At 54.4% G+C, this 16469-nt stretch overlaps 1 protein-coding gene across 19 annotated transcripts in view; it reads left to right on the top strand.

Annotated features, from left to right (window-relative positions):
* The window catches only part of SCRIB (scribble planar cell polarity protein), a 137402-nt gene that overhangs the window by 87351 nt on the left and 33582 nt on the right, over positions 1-16469 (top strand). For 12 of the 19 annotated variants that reach the window (XM_071418128.1, XM_071418133.1, XM_071418131.1 and 9 more), the window contains 4 exons: positions 1697-1816; positions 2039-2095; positions 6111-6167; positions 6852-6935. In XM_071418128.1, the coding sequence (XP_071274229.1) occupies positions 1697-1816; positions 2039-2095; positions 6111-6167; positions 6852-6935 (318 nt within the window). The remainder of the gene's footprint in view (positions 1-1696; positions 1817-2038; positions 2096-6110; positions 6168-6851; positions 6936-16469) is intronic. The other 7 variants (XM_071418136.1, XM_071418141.1, XM_071418125.1 and 4 more) reach the window with 3 other exon arrangements.

Here is a 16469-nt window from a genome sequence, read left to right as displayed (position 1 = left end):
GTTCTGACAAAGCTGGGCCTGGTTGGTCCCCAATCAGCACCCCTCACCTCATTGGCTAATTAGGAACAACACATCTGGTACACTTCTCACAAGTAAACAACACGTTCAAGCTGCAGAGATTAAGGACTGTTTTAATTCTTCCTCTGAGCTTTCTCAAAACTTCCCAGAGCAATTCCTGGGAAAGTTTATCTGACTCTATCTCTGACCAGACTGTCAGCATCCACAGGTTTAGGTAGGGGCAGGTATGGGGACAGGGCAAAGGGCACTGGCCTACAGGGAGGACAGGGCTGACCACCAGGGATACCACAACTGCCACAGACATCTTTTATGAAAGTCCTTTCCTTAGGATTTTTCCTCCTGAGAAGCTGAGAGGCCTCAGGAACAAAAGGTAAGCAATGGTTATCTGCTGCTGTGGAATGCAACAGGAACAAAATGTAAGCAATGGTTATCTGCTGCTGTGGAATGCAACAGGAACAAAATGTAAGCAATGGTTATCTGCTGCTGTGGAATGCAACAGGTAAATCTGTGATTAATCTCATGTGGTTGTTTCTAATTAATGGCCAATCACAGCCCAGCTGGCTCAGACTCTCTGAGCCACAAGCCTTTGTTATTCTTTCTTTTTCTACTCTTAGCTAGCCTTCTGATGAAATCCTTTCTTCTATTCTTTTAGCATAGTTTTAATATAATATATATAATGAAATAATAAATCAGCCTTCTGAAACATGGAGTCAGATCCTCATCTTTCCCTCATCCTTGGAGCCCTGTGAACACGGTCACACACAACCAATGATGGAGCAGGGAAAGGAGAAACCACGAGATTTGGGACATATGGGGAGAGGAACTGGGGTGGATGCAAGGCTCCATGGAGGAGGAGCCCTTTCTGTCCACCTAGGTGGGGAGAACTCTGTGGTGGGTTTTTCCAGGCAATGCCCTGAGGATTTCCCTGAGGGAGAAGGATTCAGGGGATTCCACACTTCACAGAATCCTGATTTTCCCCAAACTTCTGCTGTGGATTTGTTTGGTTTTTTGAGGTTCCAGGTTTCAAAGTCCGACCTTTGATGTGAACTGGAGGCAGTCTCCAGTCCAGAAAAGGAGTGGTCCCTCAGGACTGTCTTTCTCCTGCTGGTTCTGTCTTTCTCCTGCTGGCTCTAGAACTATTCCACAATAGCACCACACTGAAAAAAATAAGTTTTCGAGCTCACTTTCACTAAACTAATTATTCCTACTTTTTCTTGGCCAGTGTTGCAATTACAATGAATGGTCTGGCTCTTTATTGGTGTTCATTGTTCCCCAGGGGTAGAACTTCCCTGGAGCAATCCCATGCCCTCTCAGATTTCTGCTTCCAAGGCTTAGCTAGCGAGCTTTTGTATTCTCCAGCAGAACATGAAGCCAGTCCCTGTTCACCTTATCCCCTTCTTGCACCTGGATCAATTTGAATTCAGCTTACTTAGACCTTGGTTTCCTCAAACAATTGTCAGCCTAAATGGCAGGGATGGAGCTGGATGCTCTTCAGGTCCATTCCAACCCAAACCAGTCTGGGATTCTATGGAACAAGGTTCCCAGTTGTTGGAAGAGTTCTGTGTCTGCCTTGCTTGGGGCTGTCCTGGTACTCTGTGTGTGGGAGGCTGGAATAGGGAGTTCCTGGGATGAATTCTGTGGCTCCACCAGGTGTGATGATGTGCTGTTTGCTCTGCAGATGTCCCCAGGAATCATTGCCAACCCTTTTGCTGCTGGCATCGGGCGCAAGAACAGCCTGGAGAGCATCTCCTCCATCGACCGCGACCTGAGCCCCGAGGAGCTGGAGATCCTGCAGAAGGTGGGTGTGGGCTGAGCTGGGAGCAGAGTGGGAGTGCTTTCTGCAAGTCTCTGGTGTCTCCCGTGGTGCATGGAGCCTGCAGAGTGCTGTGGGCATGGCCTGGGATCAGCAGGAGGATCAGAAACACTCTAGGATGGGACTGTGACACCTCGGTGAGGTTCCAGGTGCTGCAGGTTTGGAGAGAGCACAGGGTGAGGCGGCTCTAACTCTGCTCTCTCCTAGGAGATGGAAATGGTGAGAGAAGCCACTCAGTGGGAGAGAGAAGAGATGGAGAAAGTGGTGAGAGATCATTTGTGTAGCAGAATGTGTTTGTGGCAGTGGCTCTGCCGAGCCTGTGAGTCCCCAGGAAGGTGTCATAGGTTATCTCTGCCCCACTGTAGTGCCATGGGGAGCTCCAGAGCTCTGCCCCATTGTCAGTGCCATGGCAGTTCTGGATCTCTGCCCCCTTGGCAGTGCCATGGGGTGGAGCTCTGGACATTCCCTCTCTGTGGTTCGCTGCTCTGTTGCCCTGGCTGCTCTTGGGCTGTGCTGCACCTCCCTGTGCACCTCTCTGGTCTCCCTGGTGATGTTCCTGTGGTATACACCAAAACCACCCTTGTAACTTGCTGGTGCCTCCTGGCCAAGCTGCAGCTTCCAGAAAAATGGCCAATGAGCTTGGAAGTCCCAAATTTAGTCAGTCACCCTCTGACTGGCAGAGGTTTTGTGAGCAAAGATGAGAACAGGCAGCTCTGAGCTGCTCTGAGTGAAGTGATGCTGTTGGTCAGACACAGCTTTGTGCTCCTCAGTTCACATGGCCGTTTCTCTGCTTTGCTGTGGGAGTTTTGTGTCTCTGTCTGCTGGCTCAGCCTTGCACAGAAAGAGAATTTCACAGGAATGGATCAGCAGACTCAAGCCTCTTGAGGACGTAGAGTTTCCAGTCATCCCTCTTAAAACAGTAATTTATCCAGTCAGAAGAAGAGGGAAAACTGAATTCTTCAGTGTTGTCAGTGGGGAATCTGCTCTCCTGGCAGAGGTGTGTGTACATTTGGAGGTGTTCTGTCAGGCTCCTGGTTCAGATGCACCTGAAGTTTCCCTGGGCTCTCTCTGCAGCTGCGGTTCCTGAGCTCGTTCGCGTTTGCTGCCCCCGAGAGCAGAGTGAGGGTGGCAGTTGTGGGTGGAAGGGGAATGGCCTCACAGAATGATCCCCAGCCTGACCCAGCTGAAGGTGTCCCTCATTGCAGGGGCTGGACAGGATGGCCCTGGAAGGTCTCTTCCCACCCAAACCACCCTGACTAATTTGGGTAGCAGGGACCTCACCCAGAGAAAGGCAGTTCAGATCAGACTTAGGTTTTTCCTGTAAAATGCCTCATTCCTTGTCTGGGAAGGAGCTCAGTGTGGTTTGATGTGGTTTCAGCAAACTTGATTTCATTGTTTTTCCGTCTGAGCAAAGGATATTCCAGCCAGTTTTAATGTGGGCAGTATATGGATTTGAATATGGATATGTGGATTGAAATGCGTTCAGGAGAGCTCAGGTGCTGTGGGTCAGCATCAGCATTCCTAACACCTGTGAATATTGCAGGTGTGGCCCCAAATTCTGCTGCTGGGGCTGAGCAGGTGCCATTTGTTCAGGCTCAGGTAAAGAAAGACTTTGCCAAAATTTATACTAAGATTATTTAAAAATACTTTGGTCAAAAAAAAAACCAAAAACCCAGAGAAACATTTATGATTGGTGAAATAGCCTTGCCCATATCTGATTTTTAAAAAGCTGATGTATTTTGGTGCCCCTTCCCTTGGTGTGCCAGGAGGAGGCAGCAATGGATTCTCCAGGCTCCCTGGACCTCCTGGCATCCTGAGGCCCCTGAGCAGAGACATGTTTTTCTGCTGGGCCTTTTAAACCTTGAATCTGGGATTATGTCTCTAAAACTGCTTGTGATGATTAAATTTGTCCCAGTGGTGGAGCCAGCACTCCGTGGTGGCCATTGAAATACTGAAGGAAGTTCCTGACCCAGTGCCAGATCCCTGGTAATTTCTGTCCCCATTTTTGGAACGTTTTTCTTGCCCTTCAATGTTTCATATTAATTCTTGCACAAGAGCAATGGAGGCCAAATGTGTCTCCAGCCCACAGCAAGCTGTGAACTGAATAACTGGGAGGAATTATGCCTTTGTTCTACTCGTGGTGGAAGTTTTCAAACCCATTCACTGCTGACACCTCCTGCCTCCAATTCTCTGATAATCCAGTTTCTAGTAGAAGTGTCAGTGATTCTGAGTCTCTGTGGACTGATTCCTGCTGCTCCCTCCTCCCTCTGTGGCTGTAGTTATGTTTTAGTCTTAATCCAGATCTCCCCCAGCCATTGTCAGAGATGGATTTGGAGCAGCATCTGGAGCCACAAATTTGTGGGAATTTGGAGCCACAGCTCCATCTGGGCTGGCTGGTGCTCCTGTCACTCCTCAGAGTATGAGCTCAGAGAAGAGCCACACACCACATTAGTGTCACCTGGAGCCCTCACCCTTCAGAGGACTCTTGGTCAAAACAAGCATAACCAGGTTCAGAATAAACTACCTTGAACATCCCTCAGTATCCTCTTGGTGATCCTCCAGAGCATTAGTGACTTCTCAGGCTGCTTATCCTTGCTTGGAGCTCACAGGGTGCTGTGGAGCAGTGGGAATCTGTAGTGCATGGAATCTGTTAAAGAGCAGGGCCCAGGTGCTCAGCAGAATTTTCAGCTGATCCCTCTGAGCTGCCTCCCATGGCTCAGGGCTTCTGGACCATCTGGTTCCTGCTTGGGGAGAGCAGCTGGGAGGGCTCCAGGGACAAGAGGAGGACGCTGCTGTGCTGTCCCAGGCCTGGCTCTGCCCACAGCTGCCAGGTGACAACTCACAGAAATATCAGTGCTTAGGACAACCCCCCCTAATGCCCCTGCAGCCTGGAGCAGCCCATGGCTGGGGCTTTTGGGATGATGAGTCACTGGTCACTCCCTGATGCCCCTGCAGTGCTGAGTGGCAGCTGGTGCTGAGCCAAGACCTTTCTGTCCCTTTGGATCGTTGTGTCTGTGGTGGGGCCTGTGCTCTGTGGGTTTGCTTTTCCATTCCCTCCCAGCCTGTCCTGCCTGGGCTCCATCAAGGTGTCTCTTCCAGTGTGATGGTGTTCACAGGGGTTCCTGGATGAGGGAAGAGACGAGAATGTTGACTCCATGTTTCAGAAGGCTTGATTTATTATTTTATGATATATATTACATTAAAACTATACTAAAAGAATAGAAGAAAAGGTTCTCATCAGAAGGCTGGCTAAGAATAGAACAGAGAAGAATGATGACAAAGGTTTGTGGCTCAGGCTCTCTGTCTGAGTCAGCTGGGCTGTGATTGGCCATTAATTACAAACAACCACACAAGACCAATCACAGATCTACCTGTTGCATCCTACAGCAGCAGATAACCATTGTTTACATTTTGTTCCTGAGGCCTCTTAGCTTCTCAGGAGGAAAAATCCTAAAAAAAAAAGATTTTTCATAAAAGATGTCTGTGACATTCCAGCAGTGAGCAAACCCCTCCTCTCCCTTGGTGTGGATTTGCTTTTCCATTCCAGTGCTTTTCCATCAAGGTGTCTCTTGCAGCAGTGAGCAAATTCCTCCTCTCCCTTGGTGTGGTTATGCTTGGGGACACAGTAGCTCTCTCACTTTGCCCAGGACTGTCCCTCAGAGGATCCTGGGGACACAGTAGCTCTCTCACTTTGCCCAGGATTGTCCCTAGAGGATCCTGGGGACACAGTAGCTCTCTCACTTTGCCCATGACTGTCCCTCAGAGGATCCTGGGGACACAGTAGCTCTCTCACTTCCCCAGGATTGTCCCTCAGAGGATCCTGGGGACACAGTAGCTCTCTCACTTTGCCCAGGACTGTCCCTAGAGGATCCTGGGGACACAGTAGCTCTCTCACTTTGCCCAGGACTGTCCCTAGAGGATCCTGGGGACACAGTAGCTCTCTCACTTTGCCCAGGATTGTCCTTCAGAGGATCCTGGGGACACAGTAGCTCTCTCACTTCCCCAGGACTTTCCCTCAGAGGATCCTGGGGACACCTGCTCTCCCTCTCCCCTGTGGCACCCAGATGTTCTTGTTCTTGTCCTTTCCTCTGGCAGTAACAGCTCCCAGTTCCAGCTCCTCCCTACCCAGTGCCAGTGCTGGGTTTCTGCTGCCCCTCTCCTGGTGCTGGCACTGCCCCTGTGTCCCCTGAGCAGCCCTGCCCAGCTGTGTGACCTCTGTGCCTCTCTCTTCTCTCTGCTCTGGCCCTGTCTGTCTGTCTGTCTGTCTGTCCCACGGAAGGAGCGGATGCGTAGGGAGCGGGAGGCGGCCACACAGCAGCTTGAGGAGGAAGCAGAGGTGAGCAGCACAGGGGAAGGGCTGGAGAGGCCCAGGAAAGGGCTGCAGCTAGGCTGGAAGGCTGGGGAAGTCCCCAAAAAGAGTTTGTTCCCCAGAGCTTGTGGTCTCCACTCCCTCCCCTAAGAGAATGTGGCTTTGGGGATTAAGACATCAGAACTGAAGAAATGTGTAAAGGGATTGAGGAAAATGGGCTGGGTTAGAAACCTTGGCTCCTCTTTAGGGTTAGAAAGGCAATATGTGGGAAGCAGAATGGAACAAAGTTGTACAGTGAGTGTGAGTTAAGGCTGGAAAAAGGAGCTGTAGAGAAATTGCAGGTTTGCATTCTCACACGTGCCCAGGTCCATCATTCCCAGTGCTGTTGGAGCAAACAGGTGGGTATGGCATGTTCCTGCTCCATCAGGAGGTGGAAATGGGGCAGGAGGAGTGCAGGGATCTGAGCAGCAGCGGGTGCCCAGGGGTGCACAGGGACACATTCCCTGTGGGGTTTCTCGAGCCTGGCTCCTGCCACGAGTTCATGTGGTTGTGCTTTGAACAACTCCAGCTCTTGTTCCAGGTAATGGGAGCTCTGATGAGTTTGGAGATAAGACCTGGGTTATTACCGGGGTGGTTCCCTTTTCATTGCCCTTTCTCATTGATTTCGTTGACTTTGGGCCTGACCTGTTCCTGGTTTTTCCCCCTCTCCAGAACGTCCCCAGCGAACCCCTGCGCCTGGACTACAGAACCCTGGCAGCGCTGCCCAGCAGTGGCCTGCAGAGAGGCAACCGTGCTGTGAGTGGGGGTCCTGGGGGGCTGTGGAGGGGGGGTTCCTGCAGGGGAGGCACTGAGGGGCTGTGGAGGTGATTCCCAACAGGGAGGGGCTGTAGAGATGTGATTCCCAACAGGAGAGGCACTGAGGGGCTGTGGAGGTGTGATTCCCAACAGGAGAGGAGCTGTGGGTGTGATTCCCAACAGGAGAGGCACTGAGGGGCTGTGATTCCCAACAGGAGAGGCACTGAGGGGCTGTGGAGATGGGGATCCCAACAGGAGAGGCACTGAGGGGCTGTGATTTCCAACAGGAGAGGCACTGAGGGGCTGTGGAGATGGGGATCCCAACAGGGGAGGCACTGAGGGGCTGTGATTCCCAACAGGAGAGGCACTGAGGGGCTGTGATTCCCAGCAGGAGAGGCACTGAGGGGCTGTGGGTGTGATTCCCAACAGGAGAGGCACTGAGGGGCTGTGGAGATGGGGATCCCAACAGGAGAGGCACTGAGGGGCTGTGATTTCCAACAGGAGAGGCACTGAGGGGCTGTGGAGATGGGGATCCCAACAGGGGAGGCACTGAGGGGCTGTGATTCCCAACAGGAGAGGCACTGAGGGGCTGTGATTCCCAACAGGAGAGGCACTGAGGGGCTGTGATTCCCAGCAGGAGAGGCACTGAGGGGCTGTGGAGATGGGGATCCCAACAGGGGAGGTCGTGGTCCCTCCATCACCTGCCCTCCACCTGTGCCATGGTGTGGGAGGTTGTCACGATCCGTCCTTAGGAACGGGGTTCGTGATGGTTCGTGGGTTGATCTCAGGGTGCAGAAAGAACCGACACGGCACAGGGGATTTGCAGTGATAATCAAAACAAATGCATCTTTATTGAATACCCACAGCAAAATGCAATAGAGGGATTAAGGGGGAGAAAAAGATAGAGAAAGAGAGAAAAGAGAGAGAGAGAGAGAGAGAGAGAAAGAGGGGGATATGGCTACCAAACATAGAGACGAAGTCCTTTGGTCCAGTCCAGTCGAGGATCCGCCTGTTACGTCAGGGAGATCTCAAAATCTCTCGCTAACTCAGCGGTTTTTATTATGATAATTCTGTTGGAAATTGTGAGGTGGGGGAAACAGATACAATAAGGCATAGATGTAACAGGTAGTCCATGCTCTCAGCAGTAAACGAGAGCCATTGTTTTCGTGGTCCAGCGGTCACAACCTGCAGGCAAACATCTCGCTCTGGTCAGCTTTGGTCCCCCACACACCTGCCCCGGGCTGGGGGGTTCAGTCCCAGTCCTTGGGAGGAGCAGAGGGGCATTTTCACATGGGGGTTTCAGTGCCAGTCCTTGGGAGGAGCAGAGGGGCCTTTTCCCATGGGGGTTTCAGTCCCAGTCCTTGGAAGGAGCAGAGGGGCCTTTTCACACGGGGGTTTCATGTCCCAGTCCTTGGGAGGAGCAGAGGGGCCTTTTCACACGGGGGTTCCGTGTCTCAGTGTTTGATGGAGGAGCAGAGGGGCCTTTTCACATGGGGGTTCTGTGTTTCAGTCATGATGGAGGAGCAGAGGGGCCTTTTCACATGGGGGTTTCAGTCCCAGTCCTTGAGAGGAGCAGAGGGGCCTTTTCACATGGGGGTTTCAGTCCCTGTCCTTGGGAGGAGCAGAGGGGCCTTTTCACATGGGGGTTTTTCATGTCTCAGTCCTTGATGGAGAGGCTCCTCACATCTCAGTCTGTCTGTCACGGTGGTTGTAAAACAGGTGAGGGTCTGCTGTGGGAGACCACCTGAACTCAGGAGAATCCAGCCAGGCCGAGAGGTGGGACAGCTCCCAGGGCTGTTGTTGCAAAAAGGGCACGGTGCCCCCTTCTTTGGGCTCAGTGTAGCATACAGCAAACAACACCTGTGAAAACAATGGCTTAGCAATGCTCTCAGGTCTCAGGCACATGAGTTTCTCCTTTGGAGCCAGAGATTTAAGACTCTTCTCTTCAGTGGTCCCCCAATGACGATGGTGAGGCAGATGAGGGAAAATCCAGACAGACTCTCACAGAGGTGACAGAGGAAAACTGGGCAGCAGAGCTGTGGGGGGCTCAGGCACTGAACCAGGAGCTGCAAAAGGAAGATGGGAATGAGAAAATGAGGAGAGCAAGAGGCAGGCAGCTCTGCCTTTTGGGAAGGGAAGTGGCACAGTTTGAGAAGCTGCAAAAAGCAGAGTTGGGAACAAGGCAGAAAGAACAGCCTGGGGTAGAGAAGGGGATGTGGGTGAGGGAGTGCAGGGATTTGTTGTGGAAGGAAGAGGTTCCAGAGAGCTGCCAAGGGGGGAGAGAAAGATCCTTCCCCACACAGCGATGGCAGTGTTGTGTGCACAGCTCAGCTGTGAGTCCATTGTGGGATGGTGTTTAGGAAAGGGGAGGGATGAGGGTGCTGAAACTGAAAGTATTGAACACAGAAAAGGTTTGAGGCCAGGTTGGGCAGTGCTTGGAGCCATCCATTCAGTGGAAGTGTCTACCCCTGGTGCTCTGATGGAAAGAGCTTGGCAAGGGTGGGACTGGCTGCTCTCAGGGTCCCTTCCAACCCAAGCTGCACTGAGGTTCTGCTAAAGCCAAGCTTCCCCCAGGCCTGCAGAGGGGAGGTGGCTGTGGTTGTGTGTCATGGCTGAGCCCTGTGGCTCCTGTATCCTGCTGTGATTGTGACTCCTGCCCTGGGCACTCCTGTCCTGGGCCCTGCCTGGCAGTCCCTCACTGGTAGTGGCCATGAGAAATTCCAGATTTCTCTTCCAAATTCCAGAACAAACTTCACAGATAACAGGCCTACCTCTCTCCTGTGTTGTTTGAAATCTCACCTCCCCATCTTTTCTTTCTTTTCTCTCCTGCATCACACCCATTCTGCTGGGTTTCTGCCTCCTCCTTCACACATCCTCAGTCTTCCTCCTTTCCCCCTGTTGCAGCAAGATCTCCCTTTGCTGTCATCACCCCATTCTGCATTCCATTCCAGTGTTTCAGGATCATCTTTTACCCTTCCTGTCTCCATCTCCTTCCATGCAGACAGCTCTCCTCTCCTGTTCTCTTCCCTCTGTTACTCCAGGCCTCACTCCAGTGGCAGCTCTGCTCTGGCTCCAGCTCTGCCTCCTTTTCTTCCCACCCTTCCCACTGTTGGGTTTTTCCCTCTTGCTGTTCACACAGCAGAGCAAGATCAGGAAAAGGTTTATTTTTAGCACTCCTCAGTGTAACTCAGGAGCTGGAAGAGGGCAGAGTCAGCCCCAGGCAGCAGCTGGGTCCGTGCAGGACAGCTCAGGGTGGTGCAGAGCAGCTCTGGGGCTGTGCCAAAGGAAGGAAAGAAGAGGTCCCAGAGAGCTGCCAAGGAGGGAGAGAAAGATCCTTCCCCTCTGGAAGAGGGCAGGGTCAGCTCCAGGCAGCAGCTGGGTCCGTGCAGGACAGCTCAGGGTGGTGCAGAGCAGCTCTGGGGCTGTGCCTGGCAGGGAGGTCAGCCTGGGAACGTCAGGCACGGGAATGTGGGGCCGGGCTCGGGGCCGTGGGGGCTTCTAAAAATGTCCCACTGCAGGGAGGGCCCCAGCCAAGGGGGCCTGTGTGGGTCCAGCTGTCACCAGCCCTGTCTTTGCTCTGGTTGGAAAAGGAAATCTGCCTGGGTCCTGGGGAAGGGAGGGGCTGGTGCTCCTTCACGAGCTGCCCTGGCCTGTTGGGTGGCCACTGGGAGGCTCAGCCAGTGGAACAGTGGTGGGTCAGTGGTGGAAGGGCAGGCAGGTCAGTGACAATAGATTGTCTGGCTCTGGGCAGCCTCCTCCAGGTGTCTGGTGCTCCTGCCCTGCCCCATCGTGGTTTTCTCCTGTGGAAGGGCAGGCAGGTCAGTGGTGGCAGAGCAGGCAGGTCAGTGGCAGATTGTCTCTGGACAGCCTCCTCCAGGTGTCTGGTGTTCCTGCCCTGTTCCCATTGTGGTTTTCTCCTCCTTCCTGTCTCCAGGCCAGTTCTCACCACCGGTGTTCTCCTCTGAGCAGTGGCTGGGTGTCTTTCATCTTTCACTGCTGCACAGCTCCCTGTGAGGGATCTGCAGGGGGCTGTTCCTGTCCTTCCCATGCCACACAGGGATCTGCAGGGAGCTGTTCCTGTCCTCCCTGTGCCACACAGGGATCTGCAGGGAGCTGTTCCTGTCCTCCCTGTGCCACACAGGGATCTGCAGGGGGCTGTTCCTGTCCTCCCTGTGCCACACAGGGATCTGCAGGGAGCTGTTCCTGTCCTTCCTGTGCCACACAGGGATCTGCAGGGAGCTGTTCCTGTCCTCCCCGTGCCACACAGGGATCTGCAGGGAGCTGTTCCTGTCCTCCCTGTGCCACACAGGGATCTGCAGGGAGCTGTTCCTGTCCTCCCCATGCCACACAGGGATCTGCAGGGAGCTGTTCCTGTCCTCCCTGTGCCACACAGGGATCTGCAGGGGGCTGTTCCTGTCCTTCCCATGCCACACAGGGATCTGCAGGGAGCTGTTCCTGTCCTCCCTGTGCCACACAGGGATCTGCAGGGGGCTGTTCCTGTCCTCCCTGTGCCACACAGGGATCTGCAGGGGGCTGTTCCTGTCCTCCCTCTGCCACACAGGGATCTGCAGGGAGCTGTTCCTGTCCTCCCTGTGCCACACAGGGATCTGCAGGGAGCTGTTCCTGTCCTCTCTGTGCCACACAGGGATCTGCAGGGAGCTGTTCCTGTCCTCTCTGTGCCACACAGGGATCTGCAGGGAGCTGTTCCTGTCCTCCCCATGCCACACAGGGATCTGCAGGGAGCTGTTCCTGTCCTCCCTGTGCCACACAGGGATCTGCAGGGAGCTGTTCTTGCTGTGCAGCAGGAGGAGGTGCAGGTCCATCTGTCCCCTGTGGAACAGGAGGTGTTGATCTCTCCACTGACCACTGCAGCTATGGGTGGAGCTGGTCAGGAGGCTTCCCCCAGAGCAGCCACCAGGGAAGGGAACAGTGGTTGTCTGTCTTGGATCCATGTGTGCTGCTGCATCTGGGGCTCTTTGTGAGCAGGATTTAACAAAGGCTGACAAGATGCCCTTTCTCTTTGTCCACTCTTACAAGCCAAACTGAAAATTCCCATTGGAAGCAGCATGGGAATGCTTGTTTGGGGGGTGCTCTTTGGCCAAGCAGGGCACTGCAGCCTCTGGAGAGAAGCTGTGGCTGCTCCTGAATCCCTGGAAGTGTCCAAGGCCAGCTTGGATGGGGCTTGGAGCAGCTGCCCATGGCAGGTGGAACAATCTGAGCTTTCAGGTTCCTTCCCACCCAAACCATCCTGGGATTCTGTGACTCTGACATTTCCCTGACAGAAATCAAAGAGCTGCTGCAGTCTCTGCCTTCTGCATTGAACAGGAATGAAAGCCAGACCCCTGAGGGGCTGATCACAGCAAAGCCATCAAAGTCCAGTTTTGCTTTCTGGGCTGTGAGAGATGGAGAAGACTTGGTGTGTCTCAATAGCAGGTCACCACAATTAGTTAATTAGCAACCTGTGCCTTCTGTTCTGAATCTTTCTCTTCAGTTTCTTGCTATTGATTCCTTTTTTTCACTTGTTCATGAATTTAAGACTGGATTTCTTTCAGTGCCAGGGAGGATGCAGGGTAGCACGTGTCTGTTCTGTCTGCAAGCTGGGAAAGCTCGCTGCATTGCCCAAATTCTTGCTCACCCAAAATAGAAATCGTGGCTTGTCTGACAGGAATAGCCCCAGTGAGGCTGGGGAGTGAGGAATCCCTCACCAGGACGTGCTGCAGCAGGAGCTGGAGCTTCCAGGGAGACAGGAATAGCCCTGGAGAAGCTGGGGAGTGAGGAATCCCTCACCAGGACGTGCTGCAGCAGGAGCTGGAGCTTCCAGGGAGACAGGAATAGCCCTGGAGAGGCCAGGGAGTGAGGAATCCCTCACCAGGACGTGCTGCAGCAGGAGCTGGAGCTTCCAGGGAGACAGGAATAGCCCTGGAGAAGCTGGGGAGTGAGGAATCCCTCACCAGGACGTGCTGCAGCAGGAGCTGGAGCTTCCAGGGAGACACAGACCCAGCCTAGGTCCAGCTGGGCCCAAGAACAAAGCAGGGACTGAGGCTCCCATCAGGCATGGTGGCACTCTGGGGAAAAGAAGCTAAAAGTTGGGTTTTACACTGAAAAATCACACCCAGCAGAATGACCCAGGGTAGCACAGGCTTCACTGGTGAGGAAACACGATATGAGCCAGGGCTCTGCCAGCCACAGAGGTTGGGCTGGGGGTTAGGGCAGGGCCTCTGAAATTCCTGAGCCTCCCAGCTGCCATTGTAGTCAACAGCCCACCCCTGAGAGCTATTTTGGTGACCACTGCCATGCCACAGGAGCTGAAGAATTTGCTGTGAGCAGGAGAGGTCTTTGTGCTCCCTGGAGGCACTTGGATGGAAGCTTTGGGCTCTGCTCTCTGGCTGTCCCTGCTCCCCTGAGGAAGGCTCTGGCTGGGGTAACAAACTCTTTTCTGAGGCATTGAGGGGAAGGGCCAGGGCTTCACTGGGGCTGTAGGAACTGAGCCCAGACAGAGCTGGGGCTGCCTCAGTCCTGCCATCAGCGAGAGCCACCCCGAGGGGCTGTGCTGACTGAGCTCTGGCGTTTGCGGGGTGCTGTGAGCACTGGGACCCTCACAGCGTGTTCACCTGGGCAGCTGTGGTGTGGCAGCCCTGGGGTGGCAGCAGAGGCTGGGCCGTGGGTGGTGGGGCTCAGTGAAGTGGGGGTTGAGCTGGAGGATCTCCAGAGGTGCCTGCCAGCCCCAGCAGCTCTGTGGTTCTGTGTGCTGAGGTGAGGAGGGGGGGCACGTGCTTGTACAGGTGCTGGAGGTGGGTCTGGCTGGCAGCAGCTGCAGGGAGGTGTGTGAGTGGGAGCAGGGCAGCCTGCCAGCCCCCCGGGCTGTGTGTGCACAGCAGGCTCCTCTCCCAGGAGTGACACTGAGGGTCACAGCTTGGTGGCAGAGCAGGAGAGAGGGTCGGGATGCCGTGCGGGCGTTAGCACTGGAATTCTCTCCCCTGTCCTTCAGCTGCTGTTCTGTTTTCTGTCTCCTCCTCTTTACTGTGTTCTCCTCATTTCTCTGTGACCCTTGTGTTTCCTCTCAGCCTGTTGAGTGCTCTAAGCCCAGCTGCAGCATGGAGGGTGACTGCGCCGTGCTGTCCCCACGGGGGTGGCACGGCCAGGCAGCGTCCCCGGAGCCAGCAGCAGGCACAGCCGGGCCCCCCCGGCTCCCCACGCCTCCCCTGCAGCCCCAGGCAGACCAGCAGGACCCCGAGGGCTGCCCCTTGTCCCAGGAGCAGCTGCCAGAGACGCCAGAGTGTCTGATCGACTCGCAGCCCATCCCCTTCAGTGAGAACCCCTTTGTGGTGGCCAACCGCAGGGGCAAGGCCGGCCTGGGGGGGCCCCCCCTGGGCTATGGCAGGGGGGGCGTGCTGAAGACCAGCCTGTACTCCAAGGCAAGCAGCGTGTGGTGTGTGGCATGCACTGACACAGCCTGGCCACTGCTCCCTACTAAACCCTGGCACCGGGCAGCACGGCGCCCGAGGGCCGGTCCCTGCCCTGTGTGCCCCCGCCCTGTGCCACCTGAGGGGTCCCCAGGGTCACCAGGCCGTCCCCCAGCCACTAACACACACCCTGGTGGTGGGGGTGTGGGGACAGGATGGCATCTGTGACCTCCCTGCTGTCCCCTGGGCTCTGGCTGGGAGCTGTGGTGTCCCTGCCTGCTCGGCCGGCAGCAAGGAGCTGGCAGCACTGGTGGGGATCAGTGCTGGTGCCACGCTTCTGTCCCTGGGCACAGCCCTCCTCTGCACTGTGGAAACATCTGGAAAACATCTGAAAAACACTGGTGGGGATCAGTGCTGCTGCCACACCTCTGTCCCTGAGCCTGAGCACTGCCCTTCTTAGAAAGGAGAGAATCTGGAAACCACAGTAGATCCACAGCCCAGGAGCTGCTCCTCCCAAGTGACACCACTCAGTAGCTCAAGACTTGGGAATTCCAAGGGATAACTTTGCTTTCTGTTCTGGGAGATCTGTATCTGACATTCCTGCTGTTGCACAGGGAACCCGTGGTGGAGCAGGGACTGGACCCAAAGATACCATCTTCCAGATGAGCACCACATTGCCTCTCTCCTTCTTCCTTTTTAAGCCTTTTGGGAGGGCTGAAAATCAAACAGCCCCACATAAACAGCCCCATACACAGCAGATCAGCAAACCAAATCCTCAGCTCTAGTGATCTTGGAGGTGGTTTAGTTCCTTGTAGGAATTTCTCAGGTGTGTAGCCAGGTGAGCTCAGAGCAAGGTATCTGGAATCTCTGCTCCAGTATAAACTTCAGGTCACTTCAGGCTTGGCGTGTCAAAATACTGACTTGATCCAACTGGCCATGTGCATGGTATTAGTGACTGGGAGCTGTATGTTTGCCTGAATAGTTCCCGAAATCCCAAGTGACCTGCCTCTACCTTAAGGCATTAGAAATCCTTGTGAAAGGTGCTCCTGGTGCTGCAGTGGGAGTGCAGGTGGTTCTGGAATTCTGCTCTCTGCAGTGCATGTGGTTCCTGGGACACTGCTCTCTGCAGTGCAGGTGGTTCTGGAATTCTGCTCTCTGCAGTGCAGGTGATTCTGGGATGCTGCTCTCTGCAGTGCATGTGGTTCCTGGAGTGCTGCTCTCTGCAGTGCAGGTGGTTCCTGGGATGCTGCTCTCTGCAGTGCAGGTGGTTCTGGAATTCTGCTCTCTGCAGTGCAGGTGGTTCTGGAATTCTGCTCTCTGCAGTGCAGGTGGTTCCTGGGATGCTGCTCTCTGCAGTGCAGGTGGTTCCTGGAGTGCTGCTCTCTGCAGTGCAGGTGGTTCTGGAATTCTGCTCTCTGCAGTGCAGGTGGTTCTGGGACACTGCTCTCTGCAGTGCAGGTGGTTCCTGGGTGCTGCTCTCTGCAGTGCAGGTGGTTCCTGGGATGCTGCTCTCTGCAGTGCAGGTGGTTCCTGGGACGCTGCTCTCTGCAGTGCAGGTGGTTCTGGGATGCTGCTCTCTGCAGTGCAGGTGGTTCTGGGATGCTGCTCTCTGTTCAGCTGCTGGCAGCTGAGCCTCAGTGCCAGAGGTTGCTCTGGGAGCCAGGAGAGCCTTATCTCCCTCCAGCCAGGAGAGCCCTGTGTCCCTGCAGCCAGGAATGGCTTTTCCTGATCAGTGCCAGAGGTTGCTCTGGGAGCCAGGAGAGCCCTGCATCCAGGAATGGCTTTCTTTGCTCAGTGTCTATGCCCAGGAGTGTGACCCTGCCTGTGAGGGCTGGGGGAGTCAGGGAGGAGGATTCCTGGTAACCTGATCCAGCTGGGATGTGATCCCGGTGTTTAACCTCATTCCCTGGCTGCTCCTGACCTTTTTGGCATGTGCCAGCTGCTGCTGGGCCCTGCTAACCTTGCTCCCTTGTGAAAAACGCCAATCGCTTGGTTTTAAAATTTTAAAAGCTTAATAGTAATAAAATGGTTATAAAATAGCAATACAATTAGAGTAATAATAATTTGGATCATTTGAATTAGGACAATATAGGACAATAGAGACAAAGAGTTAGGGACAGTCCAGGTACCT

Source organism: Agelaius tricolor, unplaced genomic scaffold, assembly GCF_023055355.1.
Source record: "Agelaius tricolor isolate 1412-34295 unplaced genomic scaffold, bAgeTri1.0.p SCAF_78, whole genome shotgun sequence".
Lineage (NCBI taxonomy): Eukaryota > Metazoa > Chordata > Aves > Passeriformes > Icteridae > Agelaius > Agelaius tricolor.
Note: the sequence above shows the minus strand (reverse complement) of the source record. Positions and strands in the feature narration are given on the sequence as shown.